Raw genomic sequence first — 24,259 nt, forward strand, 5'->3', positions numbered from 1 at the left:
GCAAAGTTCTTAACCTGAGGTACTATTTCTGGGTTAGCGGAGTCTGTAACCTGAAGCATATGTAACCTGAAGCATCTGTAACCCGAGGTACCACTGTACAGTACATTTCTGCCCATAACACTTTACTGCTGTCTCGTTTGGGATACAATTTGGAATACTCAGCACCAAGCCTCCCATGAGGTTGGCCACTCTTCAACTTCCCATGATGTTTTCGGTAGCGTCTTAGTGGAGGAGAGGGCTTCTTCCTATCTAGGGATGTATCTTGCTCCCATTGAATCTGGGATAATCTGGAAGTGAATCAGATTGTTGCGTATGGAAATGCATGCATGCAGCTAAAATACTATGTTTACTGAATTACATGCAAATCAAGGGGAAAATTAAGAGAAATCATTTCTTCCTTTAGAGCACCCTTTCTCAACCTGTGGGTCCCCAGATGTTGTTGAACTACAACTCCCATCACCCCTAGCTAGCAAGGCCAGAGCTCAGGAATGATGGGAGTTGTAGTCCAACAACATCTAGGGACCCACAGGTTGAGAACTGCTGCTTTAGAGGAAAATGTGATCACTGGTTCTTCCTTATTTGGTGTACTTGATACAGTGCTTTCCTACTTTCCCCCCCAGGTAAAAAAGCTCCAATCCTCTTTCGGAAAGATATGATTGAATTGATGAAGGAAGGCTCAGTTGTTGTAGACCTAGCTGCTGAAGCTGGGGGAAACATTGAAACTACAAAGCCAGGAGAACTCTATATTCACAAGGTACTGGTTTCTTAATAGCCACCAGATATTCTTAGTAGCCGCTTTCAGCAGCAGCCTTTGTAAATGGAGTAAGTCAGGGCCCCACCCACACATGCCAGTCTTGTCTACACTGACTGGCAGCAGCTCTTCAGGGTTTCTGATGGGACATTCCCAGCCGTACCTGGAGATGACCCCTAGGACCTATTGTATGCAAAGCAAATGGTATACCATTGAGCTGTGACCCTTCCCATTCGTTTGGCAAAATCAACATTTAGTACCATGTTCTTAGATGCTGATGTCTAGGAATGGTTCCCCCCCCCAACTTTGACTTCAGGAGTTGTGTCTCAGCTTGCTTATTCATGAAGCCATATTTTTGGTATCTCCAGGGAATTACACACATAGGTTATACGGACCTTCCCAGCAGAATGGCCACCCAAGCCAGCACGTTGTATTCCAATAACATCACCAAGCTCCTGAAGGCCATCAGCCCGGACAAGGAGAAGTTCTTCCTTGACATAAAGGATGAATTTGACTATGGTACCCTGGACCATGTTGTAAGAGGAACAGTGGTAATGAAGGTAAGCTAATCTATGTTATTTTTTAAATTGGGAGTCCAAGCCTCAGCCTGTTTTTCTTTTTTCTTTTCTACAACCTGAATTAAAGCACCTGTATGTTTTGAATGTTTTGAAATTCCCCTGGATAATCTGTCATCAATGTGCAAGGAAGGTAGTATTATTTGTGTTCAACTGCACTATACATGCATTACTTAATCCTGGGGGTACATCCATCAGTTTAGCCTTTTTTGGCTTCAAATGAACCAAGCATGTTGAATGGAACTAAACAGTGCATTCAGATGCACACAATGTTATCCAGATATGATATCTGGCTATTCCTTTGTTAATTGTTGTTTGTTAAAAATGTTTGTGCATAGCTCCTTGCCATTATAATATACACACACACCAATCAGCAGATAAGATTTGCTTGAGAACCACTTTGTCAAGGCAGGAGAGGATCGTAGGTCCATACCTTTGTTGACACTTCCCGGAAGAGTGCTGCAAATCCCATAGTCACAGACACCTCTTACTCCTTTTGCCTCTGGATTTAAAAACTGGCAGGCTAAATCATGTCTCTGGGCAGTGGGGGGGGGGTCCACTTTAGCCCAGGAGATTGCACATTCTCTGATCCGTTGGATAAAACCACAACTGCTTTTTCTCAGGACGGAAAAGTGATTTTTCCAGCACCACCTCCCAAGAACATTCCTCAGGCAGCGCCTGTGAAGCAGAAGACTGTGGCAGAGCTGGAAGCAGAAAAAGCAGCCACCATTACACCCTTCAGGAAAACAATGACGACTGCCTCTGCATACACAGCAGGTGAGAAAGCAGCCGCCGTACTCTGGCCACTCTGTGGAACCTGCATCCAAAGATGTCCCAGGGCCTAATAATGTCTAGAAGTAAAGATGGATCTTGCTGTCAAATTATAGGGAGCCAGATAGCTAATCTTCCCTCTTCCTCTCAGGTCATTCACCCTTGGCGAATCCTCTCAGGTGTGTGTGTGTGTGTGTGTGTATGTGCATATGCATATCAACTGTGGCTTGCATTCCTGCAGCCCCCATCCTCAGTTGATCCATACAGTGAGGTGAGATGGGGAGGCATTATTGTCCCCACTCCATTCAAATGATCAATTCTGTGACTTGGCGTGTGTGAATGATTTACATCCCTATCGGGTAAATGGGCTCTGCTCACCCCAGGACTCTTCTTTTTTTGCCACTGCCAAAATTGGTGGAGGTAGAATAACTAACTGTGTGTGTGTGTGTGTGTGTGTGTGTGTGCATACATATAGAGCTTTCCGAACCATCATGCTATTTAATCCATTCTGGGCCTTTAAGCGGGAGAAGGAGAGAGATGAAATGTACATTGCCAGAAAATATCAGAAGCAAGGTCTAGCTTTGCTAGTACTTCCCATGGATCACATGCTATTTAGGCAGCCTGAAAATGCTAGAAAAATTACTTTGAGAAAAATGAATGACTTTGCCATCTTTGTAGGACTAGCTGTCTTAGCCACCTTGGACTCCTTTGGAGGAATGTGTGGGGTACAAATTTAATAAATGAACACAACTGTAGAAACAAAGGGAGGCTGTATTTTGTCAGTGTTTAAAACTTAGCATGAAATCTACCATATGTTTTCATTCATTGCAGGACTTAATGCTCTCTTGTCTTGCAGGACTCAGTACCTTGCTCGGATTGGGTGTTGCCGCTCCAAATTCAGCTTTCACTCAGATGGTGACAACATTTGGCTTGGCTGGGATTGTTGGGTACCACACGGTGTGGGGTGTGACTCCTGCACTCCACTCGCCACTCATGTCTGTGACGAACGCCATCTCAGGTAATACAAATGACTGCTTTTTTTGGTTTTGACCCTGACATTTCTCTGAGGGGTGATTTGTCACTTAAAAGTGTAAATGACACCAAACATACCTGTATCTGGAAATGTGTGTCATATAGGTGCCCTCAACCGACAGCCAGAGGATGGGTTGCAGCTCCCTCTTTGTGGGGTAAACGTTGCTGTCACATAATGTGTTCACAAGCCTAAAATGTGGGTTTTAGGTATGGTTACCAAAAAATAAGTAAAGCCAACTAAAAGTATTGTTGGGACACAAGGTATTACAGACTAGAGTCCTAGAGTCTATTTCATCACATGTACATTCTGCCTGGAAATCGGTAGGTTTATGCACAGTGGAGCCAGGTTTTACACAGTGATTAACAAAATGCAATATAATCAAATGGAATTAATTATGTTTTAGTTCTCTTGTCACCCAAGAATGGGCTAACGTTTGCAACATCAGCCATATAAAACCCTGGCTTAGCCAAAAGGGTCTTGCAGAGTCCCCTTCAAAGTGCTGAACACTTTTGCAAAGTGCTCTGCATCAGGTGATTGATGAGATAACTATCTGGCCAAATCCAGTTTCCTGCCCTTATCTAGATACTTACCACTGTCATAATTTGGTAGGTAGTTTCTAGCTGTATTGCTGGTGACATTAAGTGTACATTTGGCAGGGTAGTCCAATGCAGATTTGAAAGTACTGTATTATCTAGTTAAGACGCATTCAGACAGCACCTTATTCCATTTTCCCTGATAATTTTTGTGTTCTGTGTGATCTTTCACATAATATGAAATACCCTTGTGGAAATCTAGTGAAAATTTAGCTCTCATTTCTATGTTAACTGCTTCCAGGAAAAAGACCCATTTGCAACCCCGCTAACCTGGAAAATTATGGCATACAGTCCTTTCCCACCATTTTCATGGGTGACTCATGGATGCAAAGAAGTACACATAAACACTAAAGGGTTTGTGTCTGGGTGGTGGTGAAATGTTCAATGATATTCGCTGTTGTGTCACACCAAACCTGCTGGTGTGAATGAAATTTAGTGCAATCTATCAGTCAAAAACTCACAGTTCCATAAGGCAACAGTTAATGCACAGTAGAAGGAATGTTAGAAACCAGAACAAGAGCATTGTAAACAGGATCACTAACACAACAATCTCTGTTGGTGTTTGTCAATTCTTGAATAGGAGGCATATATAACAACTGGCATCAATTTCCCCTCTTGTACAGGAACTTAACTGCTGTTTTCCACCCCACAGGGTTGACAGCTGTTGGTGGATTGGCACTGATGGGGGGACAATATCTCCCTGATAATGTGCCTCAAAGCCTTGCTGTTCTTGCTGCTTTTGTGTCCTCTATCAACATTGCAGGTATGGACTATCTTTTGGCTTTCTTGCTTATTGCCTTTAGGAATGTTGAACCAAAACAGTGATGTCACAAATTGCAGTGGCCAAGAGGTATGGTATGCTTGTGTATCCAAATTGAGAGAAACCAGTGAAATACGTTTCTGACCGATTGCTGTGATCCTCTAGTTATTTGTTCATGAGAAACCTGAGTCCTTAAGCTTGTGCAGTGGCAACAAGATCCATCACTGGTCCTAATGTCCCCATTATAGAGCAAGGACCATATAGCTCAGGGGCAGACTGTTTGCCTTACATGTTTGCCTTGCATGCAGGTCTTAGGTTCAATCACTGATATCTCCAGGTAGGGCTGGGAGAGGCTTCCTGTCTGAAACTCTGGAGAGCCACTGACCGTCCATGTAGACAATACTGAGCTAAATGGACCAATGGGTATAACTCGGTACGGTAAAAGCAACTTCCTCAGTGAGCTGAGGCCATGAGGAGGATGACTTTGCCAGTGTTGGAGAGCTTTTCCATGAACTGCCTTAGACTGAGCCAGACCCTTGGTCCATGTAGCTCAGCATTGTCTACACTGACTGACAGCAGATCTCAAAGGTTTCAGGTAGGAGTTTCTCCCAGCCATACCTGGTGGGGATTGAACCTAGGACCTTCTGCATGCAAAGCAGATGCTCTACCACTGAGCTGTCACCTTTCCATTCCAGGCCTGGCTTGCTCTGCTATTTATCCACAAGCTATCAGCAGCACAGTATTTTTCTCCTGCTCCAACATATATGCACTGAGGTCCTCTTGGACCTCTGGTTTTGGCATGTGTTGATACCATGCGACTCACATGGACCATGCCCCAGTCAGTAATAGCTAAACATTTGTTCTGGTTCGGATTTCAGCCTCCCCCTCTTGCATGCATCATATAATAATTCACAATAGCATGAGGACGAACCTGTCAGGAACCACAGTCAGGAACCGTGTAGGTCAGTAATAAAAAACACAGTGCCCTTGAAGTTAGCTCTTCATCAAGAGACCAAAACAGCTCAGGCCTTGTGATCCCAGCAACTGTTCCCAGTATGTCTTGCCCCAATGCAGCAGTTATGAGGACTGAAGGTCCCTACCTTCCCACAGCTGCCTGACCCCTCCTCTCTGGGTTTTCCCCAAGCAGTCGCAGATTGCATCTGCGCACAACCAATCTCTCCCCTGCCCTTTTACATTTCTCTCTGTGTTCTGGGGGGAACAGGGGTTGAGGGAAGCTGGTCACAGCAAGAGGCGAGACTCCCTGGATTCTTCAGCAGCCGGCCTCTGTCTCCTGTGCCCGCTCCTGCCTCTGAGTCTGGTCTGCCCTCTGCTGCAGACTCTTCGTGCTCACTCAACCCTGTTGCCTCCACCTTCCGACACCCCACCCCCGTCTGCCCCTTCTTCCCTCTCTGATCACTCATCATCATCCCACCACCAATCCCTGGGCTCTGAGCCATCTTCCCTTTGGGGGGGGGGTTCCCCAGCTGTTGCCTCTCCCCACTCCTCGGCATCCAGCCAGTCCATGCCAGCAACCTAGGAGAGGCTGAGAGTCTATTATTAAACAGAGGCTTAAACTTCAGAACAATTGCCCATGTTCCTAGCATTCAATAATACCATTATGCTGCTTTCGAAATCTAAATATTCTTTTCTTTTCTTTATGGGAAAGGTGGTTTCCTAGTCACGCAGAGGATGCTGGATATGTTCAAGCGCCCCACTGATCCCCCCGAATACAATTACTTGTACCTGTTGCCTGCTGGCACTTTTATAGGAGGATATGCAGCAGCTCTCCATAGCGGATATAACATTGAACAGGTAAGAAGATCTCTTGGGGACCCAGGGTACCATTTTCTTTCGTTGCATACAGAAAATGTAAATTGGCAGTTTTCGGGGGCATATTACAGACTGCACGCACACACCCCTCCCCCCCCAATCAACATCTAGGAACTGTAGTTTTTAAATGGTGCTGAGAATTGTATTATTTCTGCATGTGTGTGCTTTAAATGCATGCTGTGTGAGGCTGAATTCTATCTACCTAAGAGAGTCATTCCTCCCCCCCATTTATTTTTTTTTGCTGCAGCTTGCCCCAATTCTTCTGTGGTGAAAACACTGCAGAACCTTTGGGAATGGCACATGATAATACAAACAAATTGCTAATGCAGAGAAGATGAGGGTTCTTAAACCCCCATTCTAAGTAAAGAATAGGACCCACGTATTTTGGTTTGGCTTAGTAGGCAGCCATGGCTTGCTGTCTCCACCAAGTCCTCCTAAGAGTCCTTTAGCTTGTACAGTGGAAGGGCAAAGTGGATATTTGTCACTTGGCTTCAGAGAGAGGCAGAAGCAAGCAGGAAAAACGTGCATGTCTTCTGCCTTCTCTGAGGCTCCCAGCCCAAAGCAAGAGCCGGAGGACTTCAAGGGAGATAAGATCTGTTCTTATACTTGGCACGGTGAAGAATGCCGTTCCCCAACCAAATTCATTGCAGCTCGTGCCAGAATGCCCCAGTTGTGCCAACGTATTTAGTAATCCTGCAGTTGTTCCATATAATTGCAGTGAGTGCAATATATCATTCTTTGCAGCAAATTATGTGCTTTGGCATTCAGCATCCTGGTTCTGTTTGGTATACACAAACAGTCCTGGTTTACTCTCCTTTTACTCTCCTTCCAAGTATGTCTTTGGATTTGAAGTCTGTGGATGAGGCCTATATTACCCTCTCACCCTCTATTTTTTTTGGGGGGGGGGGTACAGTGTCTTTATATTGCAGGTGCTTTATATGTTTTTTCGAAAACTCTTATTATTATTATTACTATTTTCACTTCTTAAGATGATCTACCTGGGTTCAGGCTTGTGCTGTGTCGGTGCTCTGGCTGGCCTCTCCACCCAAGGAACAGCTCGGCTTGGCAATGCTTTGGGCATGATAGGTGTTGCTGGGGGCATGGCAGCTACTCTCGGAGGCCTAAAACCATCCCCTGAGCTGCTGGCGCAGATGTCGGGCGCAATGGCTCTTGGTGGCACCATAGGTGAGTGCAGAGCTAAAACACCACCTGGTTTTAGGAAAAACTCTGAACGTAGCACAGTGTCTTTTTTTTTTTTTTTTTTTTTGCAGTTGAGCCTACTGTAGGTGATGCCATTTTTTCCTGTCAGGTGTCTTCATGCTTTAGAGATGTGGGGAAACTTGTTTTATTTTTAGCAGATAAAGCAGGGTGGAAAACTGTTTTCAGCCCACAGTGGTGAGTGGGGGCCATGGGCAAAGGGGAGATAGGAGAGATGTACATTTTGTGATTACAGTGGTACCTCGGGTTACAGACGCTTCAGGTTACAGACTCCGCTAACCCAGAAATAGTACCTCGGGTTTAGAACTTTGCTTCAGGATGAGAACAGAAATGGTGCGGCGGCAGCGGGAGGCACCGTTAGCTAAAGTAGTACCTCAGGTTAAGAACAGTTTCAGGGTAAGAACGGACATCCAGAACGAATTAATTTCTTAACGCGAGGTACCACCGTACACAGTAGGCAGCGGCTGTTTCTGGTTGTCCAGCAGGGCCCACCAGCAGAGGATATGGGGCCTACTAGAACCCCCTCATGCTTTGAGCTGGCCCCAACCTTCACAATACTTTGAGATGTGTTCCTTATATTTCTTTATAGTTCTTCAGCTCATTTTGAGCATATTACACTAATCCTGGCCTGACTGCACCTGCTGTCAGTTAGTTTTTCGAGCCAGTTCAAAGTGCTGGGTTTGACCTATAAAGCCTTAAATGGCTCAGGGCCACAATACCTCAAGAACCTTCTTTCCCCATATGAACTGACTTGGACCCTGTGGTCATCATCTGAGGCCCTTCTTCATGTACCTCTTCCACAAGAGGTCCGGAGGGCAGCAACACGGGAACAGGCCTTTTCTGTGGTGGTTCCCCATTTGTGGAATGCACTCCCTAGGGAGGCTTGCCTGGTGCCTTCATTAAGTATTTCTTAGACACCAGGGGAAAACATTTCTCTATAACTAGGCCTTTGAAACGTTGTGTAGTTGTTTAAATGTGCTTGTGGGAGGGGGGTTATTGATTCGTTTTTACCATTTTATTATGTATTTTGTGTTCTCATTTTGTATTTTTATGTTGTGAACCGTGCAGTGATATTTGGATGAAGGGTGGTATGCAGATCAAACAAACAACATGCTTTATATGCTCTGTCAAGACAAGCAAGAGCCATCATCAGAGTTAAAGGACACAGTCCATGAAATTGTAGAGGTGTTTGAAGTCAGGAGTAGAAAATAACTGGGGGAAAAAGCTCCTTAGTTTCTTGGATAATAGGTGCTGACTTTGCTTAAATCAGGTATGATGCCCTCCAGATGTTTTTGGACTACAGCTCCCATCATCCTTGACAATTGGCCACACTGGCTGAGGCTGATGGGACTTGCAGCCCAACATCTGGATGGGACTATGTTGGCTGTTGCTGGCCTTCTTGCAGTGTGTCCAGCACTTCCTATATTATTATTTTTAGGCTTGAAATGCAAACCAGAGACTGTACATTTGTGCTAATGCTGAAGAAGCTTTTGTATTGTAGTGCATGCTGTCTCTAGCTTAGATGTTCCTGCATTGAGGGACAGCTTCCTCATTACACACCACAGCATCTGATGGTTTACTACTTTTGTCTTGACAGGTCTGACAATTGCCAAACGTATCCAGATTTCGGATTTACCTCAGTTAGTGGCTGCTTTCCACAGCTTGGTTGGCCTGGCTGCTGTCCTCACCTGCATTGCTGAGTACATGATTGAGTATCCTCACTTTGATACTGATGCAGCTGCAAACCTCACCAAGATTGTGGCCTACCTTGGCACATATATTGGAGGTGTAACCTTCAGTGGCTCTCTCGTCGCTTATGGAAAGCTCCAAGGTAAATTTGCTTCTCTTCCTTTCCCTTCCCTTCCTGTCCCTTGCCATATTCTATCCATCTTTGTACTCATGATTGCATACTCTTTGGTATGCATGTATGCATACCATTCCTCTTTGGTTTGGTTTTGGCTCAGGTGGTAAGCCTGTGTCCTGTATCCATATCAGACTGCAGGTGTAGATTCAAGTTGATCGAATACATTTTCACATATAAGAGATTCACTTGCAAATAGAAAGCTAACATGTATGGCTGTGATAGAGCCATTCTTCCTGACATCTAGGGCAGGGCTGGGGAACCTGCAGCCTTCCAGATGTTGTTGGACGATAACTCGCATCATTTCTGACCATTGTTTGTACTTTCTGGAACAGATAGGAGTTGGCGCCCGGCAACATCTGGGGGGCTACAGGTTCCCCAACCCTGCTGTAGAGATTTACCAGCTGCTGAATCAGGGCCTGGGGGTGGGGCTTGTTGCCAGTCCAGCAATTCTTGTTTGACCCACACAGCAGCTTCTGATTCTTTGCCTGAGGTGCCTTTCTCATGGGAGCCTGGAGTAATAAACTGCTGGGACATAACATCTGAAGTGGAAAGCCTGCTTTTATACACAGAGCCTCCCTACACAATACATTTTCTTGGTGATCTGGGTTTTAAGTTTTGCAGAGAGCTTGTGTGTTTAGGGGATGCACCCTGCTTCAGACATTATGCCCCAACATTGCAATGGAGGGGGTGAGAGCAGCCTTAGATTTGGGGGGATGGGTCTAAAAAATTGGCACATTCTTGGCCCCTTCATGCAATTACACTGCAGGTAACCCTCATGTTATCTTGTTTTCTGGGAGATGTACCGTGGGCTGTGGCTATTACTTCATGTCCCACCTATGAACTTTCCATGACACATAGGTGTCCATACTTGGAAGCAGAATGTCATACTAGATGGACCATAGGTCTGATCAATCAAAGCAATTCTTATGCTCATTGTTTGAAGTATATAATTGGAAGATGTTATGGAGTAGGTGTGGAGAACAATTGGGCCTCCAGGTGTTGCTGAACTGCACCTCCCATCATCCCTGGCCATTGGCCATGCTTGCTAGGGCTGATGGGAGTTGTAGTTCAGCAATGTTACCCACACCCATTTCAGGCCTAGTATTTTATTGCTTCTGGAACTCTATTGAAGAAAACAGCATCTATACCAGCTTCCTGTTGATGCTGCCCATGGAAGATGGGGTTGATATTGGGCCAACAGTTGTGTAGAGCAGATGGAAATAGAAAAGGAACTTGATATTGGGTCTGTGGGCTTCTGCCTCCTCCTAAAGCTGCTGATTTTCTAAAGCTGCCAATTCTAGGAATTGAAAGATTTCCTTCCTTATTTGCTTACTGCAGGTATCCTGAATTCTGCCCCCCTCCTCTTACCAGGCCGGCACTTACTGAATGCCGGCTTACTCACTGCAAGTGTGGGAGGAATGATTCCCTACATGATCGATCCTAGTTACACAACTGGACTGACCTGTTTAGGGTCAGTGTCTGCTCTATCTGCTGTTATGGTAAGCATGGGATTTGAAGGGGGTGATTTGGAATGCCGTGCTAGTGAAAATGCCAAACTGTAAACTGGGATGCAGAAAAATCACATTTGTTACTAGGCATGCTAAACTCCTACAAAGCTGAAGTAAGGTAGCGGTTATAAGCCAGCTAGTTGTATGTCTATGGAGAACCCTAAAGTTTCCAGACAGAGCAATGCAAAGAAATCAGTGTGGTATCTTTTTATTCCACAGTTTAGCCACCTGTGCTCCCTGACCTAATTTGATGTGAAGGTGGGAGAAATGAAATAGGGAAGGGAGGGAGTGGACCCACTCTTTTTGGGCTTTGACCCCACCCACTGTGATGTGTGACCCCCAGAAGATTACCTCTGAGGGAATGCAGCCTTTGACAAAAAAAAGGGCTGTCCACCCATTCTTTTGTTTTTTTGGAACAACATTTGTTGGCTTAAAGCATGGGTAGGCAAACTAAGGCCCAGAGGCCGGAAATCTGGCCTGCAGATGGTCCGGGAATCAGTGTGTTTTTACATGAGTAGAATGTGTCCTTTTCTTTAAAATGCATCTCTGGATTATTTGTGGGGCATAGAAATTCATTCAGACCCCCCCCAATATAGTCCTGCCCCCCCACAAGGTCTGAGGGCCAGTGGACCAGCCCCCTGCTGAAAAAGTTTGCTGACCCCTGGCTTAAAGAGTACACAAAGTTTACACATGACTAGTAAAAGTGAAGTTAATGGATAGTCAGCAAATAATAAGTAGAATTGCATAACAGTTATTAAAACAATGGTTTGGTCTTGGCATGGTGTTTCAGTGACCTTCGTGAATAATTTAGATACGCTTGAAAAGGAGCGGGCTGTGGAGATCATTCAGAATTGTTTTGAGCAGAATTGATACGCCAGCCTGCTTTTCATTTATTGGTTTCATTTCCATTCCACAGGGCGTCACTTTAACAGCAGCCATAGGCGGGGCTGACATGCCCGTCGTCATTACTGTACTGAACAGCTATTCTGGCTGGGCACTCTGTGCTGAAGGATTCCTGCTCAACAACAACTTGCTAACAATTGTGGGCGCACTTATTGGCTCTTCTGGTGCCATCCTGTCTTATATCATGTGTGTGGTAAGGAAAACGTAGACATGTGCTTTCTCCTGTCAACCCACTGAGAAGACGGAATAATTCTTTGTGTGTGTGTGTATGTGGAAAAGTTTTGTGTTGTAACTTCAGTCTTTGTGTTTTTAACTTGTTCATTCATGTCATTTTCCACCCACCCTGGTTTCTCCCCATGGCTCTTTTTCTTTTGTAGTTGTTTGCCCAATGCAGAGTACAGATTCTGTTTTTTAAATCCTTAAAGCACATTATATCTTTAAAGCTGTAAAGCCAGAACTCATGAACATGGTATTTATACTGATGTAGTATGCCATGCATTTGAATCCGTTCCTTAGTTGCTGGGCATGCAGCCAGGGTGATTTCTCCTTATTTATTTTTGCTTGGCTAACTTTTCGTTACTTAAAATGTTACACATCGATGTACTGTTCACAGAAACTCCAAACATATTCTGTTTCGCTTAGGGAGAGAACTAAAATGACTCTGCTTGCAACCTGCAGGTTTTTTATTTTATTTTAAGTAACATTAAGGGTATAACTTGGATGGCCACTGCGTGGCAGCAAATCTGCAAGAATGAATCACTAATGCATCTGGAACTTCTTGTAGACATTAAATCGTACTGGTGGCTTATACTGTACTGCAAGACTGTTAGCTCTTTCTCACCCCCTTCCTGTTTTGTTTGGTTTTTATAAATTAATAGGAGGTTAGCATTGTTTCCAGTTATCTCCAACTTTTTCATCTTTCCTAGTCCATGATGTGATTTGTCTCCTTGTATCTTCCAACGACCTGAACTTTGTTACCGTCTGTTGCCTTTGGGAAAGACTCATGTTTGATATTGCATAATGATGTCACCTTGAGGCTTGGACAACTATCGGAAATAAAAACTTGGAGAAAGCCACAGAGGGAGAACTTAAAAAAAATAAATTAAAAAATGCTGAACAAAACTATATTTGTTGCATTTGATTTTTAAAAGACAACTTGTTTAAAGCATTCAGGGTTTTTGTTTTCGCCTCCCCTAGGCCATGAATCGCTCTCTTGCTAACGTGATCCTTGGTGGATATGGCACTACTTCGACAGCTGGTGGGAAACCCATGGAAATAACCGGCACGCATACAGAAGTGAATGTGGACAGCGCCGTTGACATGATAAAGGAAGCCAACAACATCATCATCACTCCTGGTAAAACTGACGCTGCTGCTCAAGACTACTGCTTTTGTAGCCTGTGCCATGAGACCCAGATTCTGTGTGATGAAGAGTATCCGTAAATTAAGAACATTTGCTCTGCTACAGTAATACAAATTGTGGAAGACAATGGCCAAGCCAATACTGTTACCAACCTAACTTCATATCCACACCTAGTGCCTAGTGCCTTATTAAAATGAAACAACAACAACATATACAGTGGTACCTCGGGTTACATACGCTTCAGGTTACATATGCTTCAGGTTACAGACTCCGCTAACCCAGAAATAGTACCTCGGGTTAAGAACTTTGCTTCAGGATGAGAACAGAAATTGTGCAGCAGCGGCAGCAGGAGGCCCCATTAACTAAAGTGGTGCTTCAGGTTAAGAACAGTTTCAGGTTAAGAACGGACCTCCGGAACGAATTAAGTACTTAACCTGAGGTACCACTGTAATTTATTATTTATACCCCGCCCACTTTGGGCTGCTTCCAACAGAATATTAAAAACGTGCTAAAACACCAATCCTTTAAAACTTCCCTAAACAGGGCTGCCTTCAGATGCCTTCTAAAGGTCAGATAGTTGCATTTCCATGAATAAATAATCTTAAGTGTTTGGCTTCTCTCCCTATCATTCCTTGTAGTACTTGCTGCATTCAGGCAATACCCACACCATACATTTCAAGCACATGGCTTCCCTCAAAGAACCCAGGGAACTGTAGTTTCTCAAAAGTGTCAAAAGTGATGGAAATTTTAGCCTGGGTGTCATAAATTATACTCCCCGGTTAGCAGCAGTATCCACTGTTATTGGGGCCAATCATTTCATTATCACCTGTACTAAAACAAAAACCCTAACCATCACATAATACAGTAGAAGTTTCTCTGGTTGAAGATTGGATACATGGGAAAGTAAAGACAACCAGCATGGTTAATTTAGTTTGTGTGTTTCTCTCCCTGTCCATCAGTTAACCTGGCAAACATGTGAGGCATTGGTAAAGCACTTCACATCATCTGGGCTTTTCTGCTTCTCCACAGGTTATGGTCTTTGTGCAGCAAAGGCTCAATATCCAATTGCTGACTTAGTGAAAATGCTGAAGGAACAAGGCAAGCATGTCAGGTGAGTATTTTTTGGCTGGGAAGGGAAATAGTGCACAGAGGATCAGGTGGTTTTATTGTTTTGAAAACCACAAAGAGGTTTTGATGATTAAGCAGCCTCACTGAGACGATTGTATTTGCAGCTGAAGAACCCTTGCCGTTCTGCGTGCAGTTCCTTCACTTCTTCCTCACAGAAGCCAGGAAATGACGCAATATTCAGTTAACCATAGTTTCCTGTTAATATCGGAACCAGGGAACTGTGGTCAGTGGCTTCCTGACAAGTGAAGGCATGAAGCCGAATTTACACCATGGTTGCATACTCTACCCTGTTTGGGAGCTGTTCATAGTCTGTTGAAGACTCCCTGGCTTGTTTCCCATTCATGCGGGGTAGCATCAAAGCAGCTGCACGTGGGGCCATGAGTCTTGTTCATATTTTGGCTTATTAAGCCAAGATGTAACCATCCAAATGTAGATACTGTGTTAGGGGAACATTTCTCTCCTTCAGTATCTTATCTATACATAAACACACACACACACAAGCTTTTTTTTAGTGGTAGCATCTGCTTTGACATTTTGTTTTGTTGTTTACAAGCAAGTGGCATGGAAATTTTATGAAATAAATATATCCTAAAGCCCACTGTTTTGAAGTAAGTCAAGAGTTTAAGGAAAATCAGTTAATAATAATAAAAATTTTTATTTATTTATTTATTTATTTATTTATACCCGCCCTTCCCGGTTCAGAAAACCGGGCTCAGGGCAGCTAACAACAAATTTAAAACACTTAATTGTAAAAGCAGCATAAAATACAGTATAAAAACATGAATAACAATAAAATTCAAAATTCAGAAATCAATTTGGGGGAAATCCATCTAATAAGCATTAGATAGTCACCAGGGCTAGCTGGCTGAATTAGTCGTACTTGGGCCAGCAAGGCGGCCAGGGGAGAATTAGCTGTGGGGTCTCAGAGTGGGTAATCTTCATAAAAGAGGAGGGGGAGGGAAGAGAAGTGAAATAAAAGATCAGGCTGAATTCAAATTAAAGGCCAGGTGGAATAGCTCTGTCTTACAGGCCCGATGGAAGGAGGTTAAATCCTGAAGGGATTAAGGCTATTTTCTTCTACCCAATGTTTTTTGTTTATAATATGAACATGTGCATCCTATGTTGTAAATTGGGGTTCTAAGCCCAATTTGAGGTGCTGGTATTCACCTGTAGAACCAGTGCATTTTCCCTGGGGGTACTCAGGGGTACACAGTACTGGCACGCCAAAGCACTGGTTAAAAGTGTGGCACTTAACTGTAACAACTTCATGGTGAGTACCGGCACATTTTTTTCTAGAAGAAAAGCACTGTGTAGAACCAGAAACAACTTGGGACCAAGTTATCTAACTTCACCATTCAGCCTTGCAGCTCCTTGTATGCCTGCTCCCAAGTGAGATAAAATATATAGGCAGATGTGAGAGGAACTTTCTGGTGGTAGCTCCACAACTATGGAACTTTCTCTAGGGTAGGATGCAAATTTCTCCTTCTCTGCTGGCCTTTCTCATCTATGCTAGATGGTTTTCTCACAAATGATTATGTGGCCCTAAAGAGTTTTAAATTGGCGTATTTGAAGTCTAAGGCTTAGCTGGCTTGATCTTGGTTTGATTAGGTCTTCTATTATTAAAGTTGATTCTGTGGTTCTTAATTTCAGGAACAACAGGATGGTTTTTGTAATCCTCTGCTTGTTTGTGGTGTGTGTATTAATACCGCATGGACACTGCCTTCCATAGATAATCATTTGGAGTGGGGGGCATGATGACATTATTGTTGACCACTTTTTCATTTGGCTGAACGTGGGTTGATGCTTAAAATGCCAGAACTGCTTGTGCTGCCCATTGAATTCCTTTGAAATATGGAGCTGCTGTTGGATCTTCCAACAATTAATACAAAATGGGTTTTGCCGCTTCCAGAGAAGTGTAAATGTTGCTATCGTTTAGGGATAATTCTGACATTTCAGGTGTGGCATGACCATGCTTGCTACTGTGTTCTAAGCCACAATCACTTCTTTATAACCCCAGGAGTGTGGCCCACCAACTTTTAACAAAACAGAGTGCTCGCTATTCTCTCTCTCTCTCTCTCTCTCTCTCTCTCTCTCTCTCTCTCTCTCTCTTCCACCCACCTTTTCTTTCCCTTTGGCTCCTGTGTGAGCTAGTGTTTCAGTCCCCACTCCCACCCCATTTTCTTTTTAAAAACTCAAAGCACTAAAGACTTTCCTTTCTGCATCAGCTCTATACAGAATAAATGTGAATGGAGTAGATGATAGAGCCCATTTTGGCAAGCGTTTACCACAGCGGTTACCTGAAGGGATTTATATGAAAGAAGTCTGTTTTTACTGTTTGCGGCATGTTGGGTCTTTCAGCACGTTCTGGTGCACCCATGGCGTTCATTGAGTGCAGCTGCTTGCCCCGCGCTTCCTGCCGGCCCCACAGAGCCTCAGGACAGCTCCGCATCCCAGATGCGGTGGCATTGCCTGCACATCTGTGACAAATAAATGCCAGCACAGTCATGCGATGGTCATCAATGTATAATACCTGTGCTGTGCCAAGAAAAAATTGCATCTGTCATCCTGATGGCACGCCTGATGTCTGTGATTCAGAGACGCTGTGATTTTGGTGAGCCTTGCGCATAGCCATAACATGTTCCAGAAAAGAAAAAAAAACCCCTCAGAGATTGTGTAACATGTAATGTTAATACTGAGACTTGCGACTCAGAAGCGTAGGAGAGATTTTGGGAGGGAAACAGCATTTCCTAACATCACCATTTGACATAAGGTTTTCCTTTGCAGTCGGGTTGCATCTTTAACGTATTACTAAAACCAGGCAAAAAAAAATATGTGCCTGTAACATAAGTTCCTGCTGTTTTCTCCCTGTCTGTATCTTACTGCGTAATACAGTAAGTATCTTGGTGATGGATGTGCTGTGTTTCTCAAGGAAGCGTTTCCAAAGACATTTTCCCCCTTGGTTTGATTTTTGCCGGAAGCCTAATGGCTAAATAACTTGCAGGGAAAAACAGGAGCAGGCTCTTTCGATAAGCACTGGGTTCAAAGTGAGGTGGTAGCAAACCTCTGCCTGCACTGTTCTTTTATTTTGAGATGGTTGTTGCATTAGATGCTGGTATTAATTGAACGATGCAAGCAGAAAGCAGCCACCATCCACCAAGGTTGTGATCTTAAGAGCACAGTTGCTTGCAACCAAGTCCCATTGAAGTCACAGAAGTTTTTAACAAAGGAAAAGTGGAATTGGAATTGAAGGATCAGAAAATTACCCTCTAGTTGGGGAGGCATCATTTCCAGCCTCGCTTTCCTGAAAGGGAAGCAAATGGTATGTGACAAATAGAGAGCAGGCACACTGACTTCCAGCATCATCAGTCAAGGCAGCAACAAACAAACACCCACTACTGCCATCGCCACCCATGGGCTAGGGACAAGAATCACACTGAACAAGGATGGGAAAGGGGGTCATAGCATGTCTCCAACAACAGAAAAGGGGGTTTTCAGGTCTATTTGTGAGTTCTTTTTTATAATATTTTTTATTAATTTTAACATATAAATTATAAAATATACCACAAAACTTATCACTTATACAATCTTTTTAGACTTCCATCAGCACCTCTGATGATCCACCGTTTTAACCACTTCTTATGCATTTCTTAACTTTATATTGCCTTTACATCTCTTAACAAATCATCCTCCGCCTTGTCCATTTTTACAGTACTTCTAATAATACTCCTCACAAAACTTCTTGCAACCCTACAAACGTTGTCTGTTCTTCACAATTACTTTTCAAATAGTCCGTAAATTTACTCCAGTCTTCTGTGAATTTTTGGTCTCACCGGTTTCAAATCCTTCCTGTTAGTTTAGCTAATTCTGCATAGGTCTATTTGTGAGTTCTTAGAGGTGAACTGTTGAAGGCATTATACTGTGGATCCCAAGTAGGGAGAGCACTGTTGTGGTCATGTCCCATTTGCAGGCTTCACACAGGCATCGGCTGGACTAGATGAGCTTTTGACCCAATTCAGCAGGACTCTTCTAATGTATGTTGACTACTGGGGTAAACAAGTTGCCCAACTAGATTGGCTTTTTGACCTGATTGAACAGGGCAGCTCTGGCATTTTTACAAAGGAAAGTGTGCTCTGCATCTGCTCCAAGTTGTTCATTCCCAGGGCCTATGTCGTTCTTCAAAACCAGATTTTGGATCTGATCTCAGGCTCTTATTGAGCCCTTGATAGGGAGTAATATTTCATGCAATTCCCGGTTCTATAAGGCAGGTCACTGTTTCCATTTTTGCAGACTGGGAATTCTGGTGTGAGCAACACCATCATTCATCCGTTCCACTGCATGCATGGGAGTTGGGATTTGAACCCAAGTCTCTATGGAACCATGCTGACTTTTGTTGGCTCTGCACCGTTAATATATTAGGGCCCTGAAGGCTCCTTTTGTTTTAGTTTACAGTACTCTTTAGGATTCTTTTAAATAGTCTGTGTAAACTATTTTCACTCAATTTAATGTTCTTCACAATGTTATATGTCTTGTTTGAAACATTGAAATGTTTCACTAATTCAGCCTACTAAATGCCACTTCTAAAATTTAGAATTCATGTAACATTGAGAACAGGTGAACAAGTATTATCACAAACAGTATTCCCCCCCCCCCCCGGAGTACTTAAACTGCAGAATGTAAATATGCCCCACTGAAGGCATAAGATAAACACCACAAACCTTGTAAGTCAAAGGTTTAGTGTCTCGCAGCTCCAGAACACAGCTTAATTAACAACTGTTTGTACCACTCCACCATAGCCAAGGCCTGTACCCTAAAATACACATGGCTATTTGGACATTGCGATGCAGTTCTACTCCAGGGATATCAGAAGCATCCGGAAAGAGCTGTAAATCCTTTCACAGTTCTCCTCCTCCTGTGTCTACACGTTGCATACAAGGAGTTGCAAAACTCTGTTGTTCAGTTAGTTATTTATAGGAAACTTCTCCCTGACTTTTCTGCTATACACAGCACCCAAGGTGGCTTGGCAGTTAGGTCTAACAGCTGTGATAAGGACTGTGCTTTGTTTTTTAATTTATTATTGCACTGGGAATCCTGCCTTTCCTCCAGAGAATTCATGGTAGGCTACACAGTGTGCCCTGGTGGTCCTCCTGCACAGGAAGTGCCTGGACCACAGACTTGACTTGCTTAACTTCTGGAAAGTTGCAGAATGGCCTCCGGACATGCCCTGCTTCCATTTTGGCCCATAAGTAGATGCACTAAAGATCTCTACTCACAAGTTCCATTCTAGCATTCCTCACACTCCCCAAACTGTGTTTTTGCTGCGTTAGCAGCACTGAAGTGTATTGACTGTTAGAGGAGGGGGTAGTACCTCTGGCAGAGAACATGATGTCCTCCTTCTTGGGGTAGTTTGTGCTTTTAATGCCTAGTATGGATGTGGCCAAAGACTCTGGCTCTATCCTCACAAGGACAACTTCCTCAAAAATTGGGGCCATTTCCAGCCTTTCTCTAAAATGTACTTAAACTTAACCACAGTTCAAACTCTTACTTTGCTTAGCTTATCATTGGATGGGGCTCCAGTGCTGGCTACGAATTTGGCAGATGCACAGGACGTTCTTTAGGGGTGTTATTTATTTATTTATTTATTTATTTTTACAACTCAGCGGTGGAGAAGCCCCACTGGTGTGTGCGAGGCTGCCCAACTGGAATACAGCCAGAGGTCCTTATTGTAAAAAGCTGGAAATAATAGGCTTTCACTGCACTGACACAATGGAAGTTCATGCGTCCAACCCGTCACAGAATTTGTCTGCTGTAATTTAATTAATAATCTTATGTGCAAATAGCGATTCTTGTAGCTTCTGCCAAAATTTCTGAGACATAAGTGATCCTAGTAAGCTACATCTGCTCGATGCCTATCTCTGCTTGCTCAATAGCATTTCTGAGCACTGCTAAGAGTTATAAATTTGCTGTGTAACATGCTCTGCTAGCCACTCTGCCTCTGATTATCCCGGTGCGTGCAATCTCTCTCTGTTCCCAGTATCCACTTGGTTGGCAGTTTTCCTAGAAACACACTCTCTGTTTTCGTCAGAAATATGATATGAATGAGAGAACATACGAACATCCTTAGGAGTGTTGTGCTTGCTTGGAATACATGTGAATCAGAGTTTAGAGAGGACAGACCCCAGAGACAGGAACCTGTAAAGAGAAATGAGAGATTACAAGTTTTGTAACCTGTAATGCGTTCAACCCAGGCTTCTCTGCTTGTGGTGAGGCATAAGGGGTGTTTGTACCTTGCATTCGATTCATGTGCCATCTGTACAAAAATAGTTGAGCTCCACACCCACAGTTTTCCACATGCAGTTTCAGGGGTGTTGTATATTCATTCAGCTGTTCACATGTAATACTCAGTGAGTGTTCACTCTGTGTACACAATGGCTGAACTGTTTAAATAACAATCGCATGCTGTTTTTCACAAACACTGAGAATAATATAATATAATGCGGCAGCTAGACTGGTGGCTGGGAGCGGCCGCCGAGACCACATACCACCAGTCCTGAAAGACGTACATTGGTTCCCAGTACATTTCCGAGCACAATTCAAAGTGTTGGTGCTGACCTTTACAGCCCTAAATGGCCTCAGTCCAGTATACCTGAAGGAGCGTCTCCACCCCCATCGTTCTGCCCGGACGCTGAGGTCCAGCGCCAAGTGCCTTCTGGTGGTTCCCTCGCTGCGAGAAGCCAAGTTACAGGGGACCAGGCAGAGGGCCTTCTCAGTAGTGGCACCCACCCTGTGGAACACCCTCCCATCAGATGTCAAAGATAAAAACAACTACCAGACTTTTAGAAGACATCTGAAGGCTTTTAGGGAAGCTTTTAATGTTTAATAGACTATTGTATTTTAATATTCTGTTGAAAGCTGCCCAGATGGGTGGGGTATAAATAAATAAATAAATAAATAAATACATAAATATTTTATTTATTTATTTATTTTAGGGTTGGAAGGGACCTCAAGGGTCATCCAGTCCAACCCCCTGCAATGCAGGAACCACAGCTAAAGCATCCCTGACAGATGGTCACCCAACCTCTGCTTAAAAACCTCCAATGAAGGAGAGTCCACTACCTCCTGAGGGAGTCTGTTCCAGGTCAAACAGCTCTTACTGTCAGAAAGTTCTTCCTAATGTTGAGTCGGAATCTCCTTTCTTGTAATTTGAATCTGTTGGTTTGGGTCCTACCCCTTGGAACAATACAACAATGCAAATTGGTTTCCACTGCTGGTTCTTAATCAAGGAAGACATTGCCAACAAGACCTCAAATTTAAATTGTTACTGTTCATAACACACCAGACGAGAGAAAGACAAAATAGGATGTATGTTAGGGATGATTAGGAAAGTGACAGAAAATGTAACTCCAAATAATATAAGGGTGCAACCACACTTGGAATAATAGGTAGAGTTCTGGTCACTCAAAAATGGAAGTCAGCCCTGAGTGCTCACTGGAAGGACAGATCCTGAAGCTGAGGCTCCAGTACTTTGGCCACCTCATGAGAAGAGAAGACTCCCTGGAAAAGACCCTGATGTTGGGAAAGATTGAGGGCACAAGGAGAAGGGGATGACAGAGGACGAGATGGTTGGATAGTGTTCTCAAAGCTGCTAACATGAGTTTGACCAAACTACGGGAGGCAGTGGAAGACAGGAGTGCCTGGCGTGCTCTGGTCCATGGGGTCACGAAGAGCTGGACATGACTAAATGACTAAACAACAACAACAAACAACAATTATCCCTCCCAAACCTTGAGGGGGGGGGAGAAGAGAGATGAGTAAGAACATGCAACCAAAAGATGTATTGTAATAAAAACTGCTTAGATATAACTTATATTTGAAACACAGGGGAACTGCATCGCTTGCCTGAATTCTAACACAGACATCCATATTGGAGTTTTTCTAAAAATTATTGCACTTCAGCAGGGGTTTTTTTTTTTAAAGAGGAGAACTGTTTCACATGGCTTGAATTACTTAGTGGCTGACTGGCTGAACCTTTAAGCTTCTTAATATTTTGTCCTATTTGTTTTGCTGTTGTATATCTGATTCTACATCTGGTCTTTGCTAGAAGGACTGCAGTTATTTTCCCTCTAAAGTATCCTTGGGGCTGTGTACCGTTTGCAAAGATGCTTTGTGAGGAAAAAGCCTACTGTTTCTATCAGCCTTCCCTACCCCTTCCATCCCCCAAGTTTCTAGCCCCTATGGTTTTTAAAAATAGGGCTGGAAACTGATTGCTGCTTCCAAGTTAGTTTAAAATTGCAGAAACATTTCCATGAGATGCTCAGTTAAGGGGAAGTATATGTACATACATGTATAAAAGGAAAAAAGTATGTTACAAATCCAGAAGCAGCTCAATGAAATGTACACTGTCCTGGAAGTACTGTAGACATGTGAATACATACTTCCTGTGTTGATAATTTTAGGGCCAAATGAGACATGTCACAGGACATCTGAGAACAAGGTCTACTTTGATTTTTCTTTAGCTCAAGGCAAGGAAGCACTGCAGGTATTGGTTTTAGTTGCAAAACAGCATAGGGCAAAGGAATGTCTCATTTAGTGTTTCCCTGTAGTTGCTTGTGATTTTTCTCTATTTTTATCCCTTGAAGAGATCCTGTCCATGAATCTCCTATATAACACGCCTTGTTTAGTCCCTAGATACTCAAGTGACTTGGGTGATGAGCAATCATAACACGGCAAGTAAACTAGCTTTGGTTAGTGCTAACTCCAGCAGCACCTTAACTCTTCAGAATGATTCTTTCTAGAAATGTGAAGCAGGGCAGTGGGAGATACATGAGCTTTCAATAGCCATCTGTCAGATAATATGTGCTTACACCAGGCCTTCCATATCACCGCCATCTTTTCCAGGACCACCACCAAAACTTGTGCTTAAACACAACTCACCCAGTTCTCTGAACAACCAAAATCAAATATTGGAAGCAGGTTGTCACAGATAATTAGGTGATCTGGGGCATGGGAAGAGTTCTCCTTAAAGAAAAAAGAAAATATTGATTACACCTATGCTTCTGTGGCCTAATTTGACTGTACTCACACAAGATTGGTGTCCTTTGTTTTGTTTTCAACATTTATATTGCATTTCTGTAGAAAGCTTGATGAAAATATTTGGCCGGTGTGCTAAAATGGTGGAGAAATGTTCATATTAAGGATTAGGTATGATAATGAAACACTGAGCGTCATAATTGCCATTGTATTAGTTTTATGTTGAACCCTCTTTTACACAGAGCAAAACAAATCTAGTGTGTCTGCGTTGACAAATTTCCTATACAGTGGTACAAATTATATAAGGTGGGGAGAAGCTTCTCTATACTTTCCTCACTCCTGCTCCAGAGCTCCTGCATGTTTCTCAAATACAGGCCAGGGTGTTCCAGGAATACAAAGCAAAGCTTTTGAAAAGCATGTTTTTAATTCCCAAGTGGAGTTAATTAAGCAGGTGGTCTTGTCCACCTCTTCTTGCCACAGGTTTAATCTCTTCAATAATTTCATGGCAACAATCACCCCCATTAACTTGATAAATTCAGCAGTTCAGTCCTTGTGTATTTGAGACTTGATCCAGAAGCAGCTAAATCTTCACTATTTGGGCCAGAATCTGGGCTCTAAAGAAAATCTCTATGTCATGTTGAATTGTTGTAGACAGAGGTTTTTCACACAAGGACTTTTTACCCTTGAGGTGTTTGCGAAAGGCTTTTCAAGTTCAGCTAAATTTTAAGCCCATCAGTGGCTCCCAGCTCTTAGTTCTTTGGTATCGTCCCAGGGCCAGCTTTGTGACATGGTTTGGATTTTTTTTTTTAATATAAAAAGGCAAAAATCCCCATCTTGCTTTGAACTGGTTTTATACATGAGGAATTTGGAGTGTTGAATTGGCTTGTGGCTTCTGTTGTAAAGTATGCAAATAAAATTAAAAGACCTAGAATTTT

The 24,259-nt window shown here is 43.3% G+C and overlaps 2 protein-coding genes across 2 annotated transcripts in view; one reads left to right on the forward strand and one right to left on the reverse strand.

Annotated features, from left to right (window-relative positions):
• The window catches only part of LOC308458058 (uncharacterized protein C5orf34 homolog), a 388,338-nt gene that overhangs the window by 61,981 nt on the left and 302,098 nt on the right, over window positions 1-24,259 (reverse strand). The window lies entirely within an intron of this gene.
• NNT (nicotinamide nucleotide transhydrogenase) overlaps window positions 1-24,259 on the forward strand; it is a 46,830-nt gene that overhangs the window by 16,197 nt on the left and 6,374 nt on the right. The window contains exons 7-18 of the mRNA XM_080972383.1: window positions 621-754; window positions 1,120-1,311; window positions 1,950-2,103; window positions 2,954-3,115; window positions 4,376-4,486; window positions 6,150-6,295; window positions 7,303-7,498; window positions 9,129-9,362; window positions 10,734-10,894; window positions 11,820-11,999; window positions 13,004-13,163; window positions 14,199-14,280. Of these exons, the coding sequence (XP_080828509.1) occupies window positions 621-754; window positions 1,120-1,311; window positions 1,950-2,103; window positions 2,954-3,115; window positions 4,376-4,486; window positions 6,150-6,295; window positions 7,303-7,498; window positions 9,129-9,362; window positions 10,734-10,894; window positions 11,820-11,999; window positions 13,004-13,163; window positions 14,199-14,280 (1,912 nt within the window). The remainder of the gene's footprint in view (window positions 1-620; window positions 755-1,119; window positions 1,312-1,949; window positions 2,104-2,953; window positions 3,116-4,375; window positions 4,487-6,149; window positions 6,296-7,302; window positions 7,499-9,128; window positions 9,363-10,733; window positions 10,895-11,819; window positions 12,000-13,003; window positions 13,164-14,198; window positions 14,281-24,259) is intronic.

The sequence above is a fragment of the Podarcis pityusensis genome, assembly GCF_964106645.2.
Source record: "Podarcis pityusensis genome assembly, chromosome: 11".
In the NCBI taxonomy this organism is placed as follows: Eukaryota; Metazoa; Chordata; class Lepidosauria; order Squamata; family Lacertidae; genus Podarcis; species Podarcis pityusensis.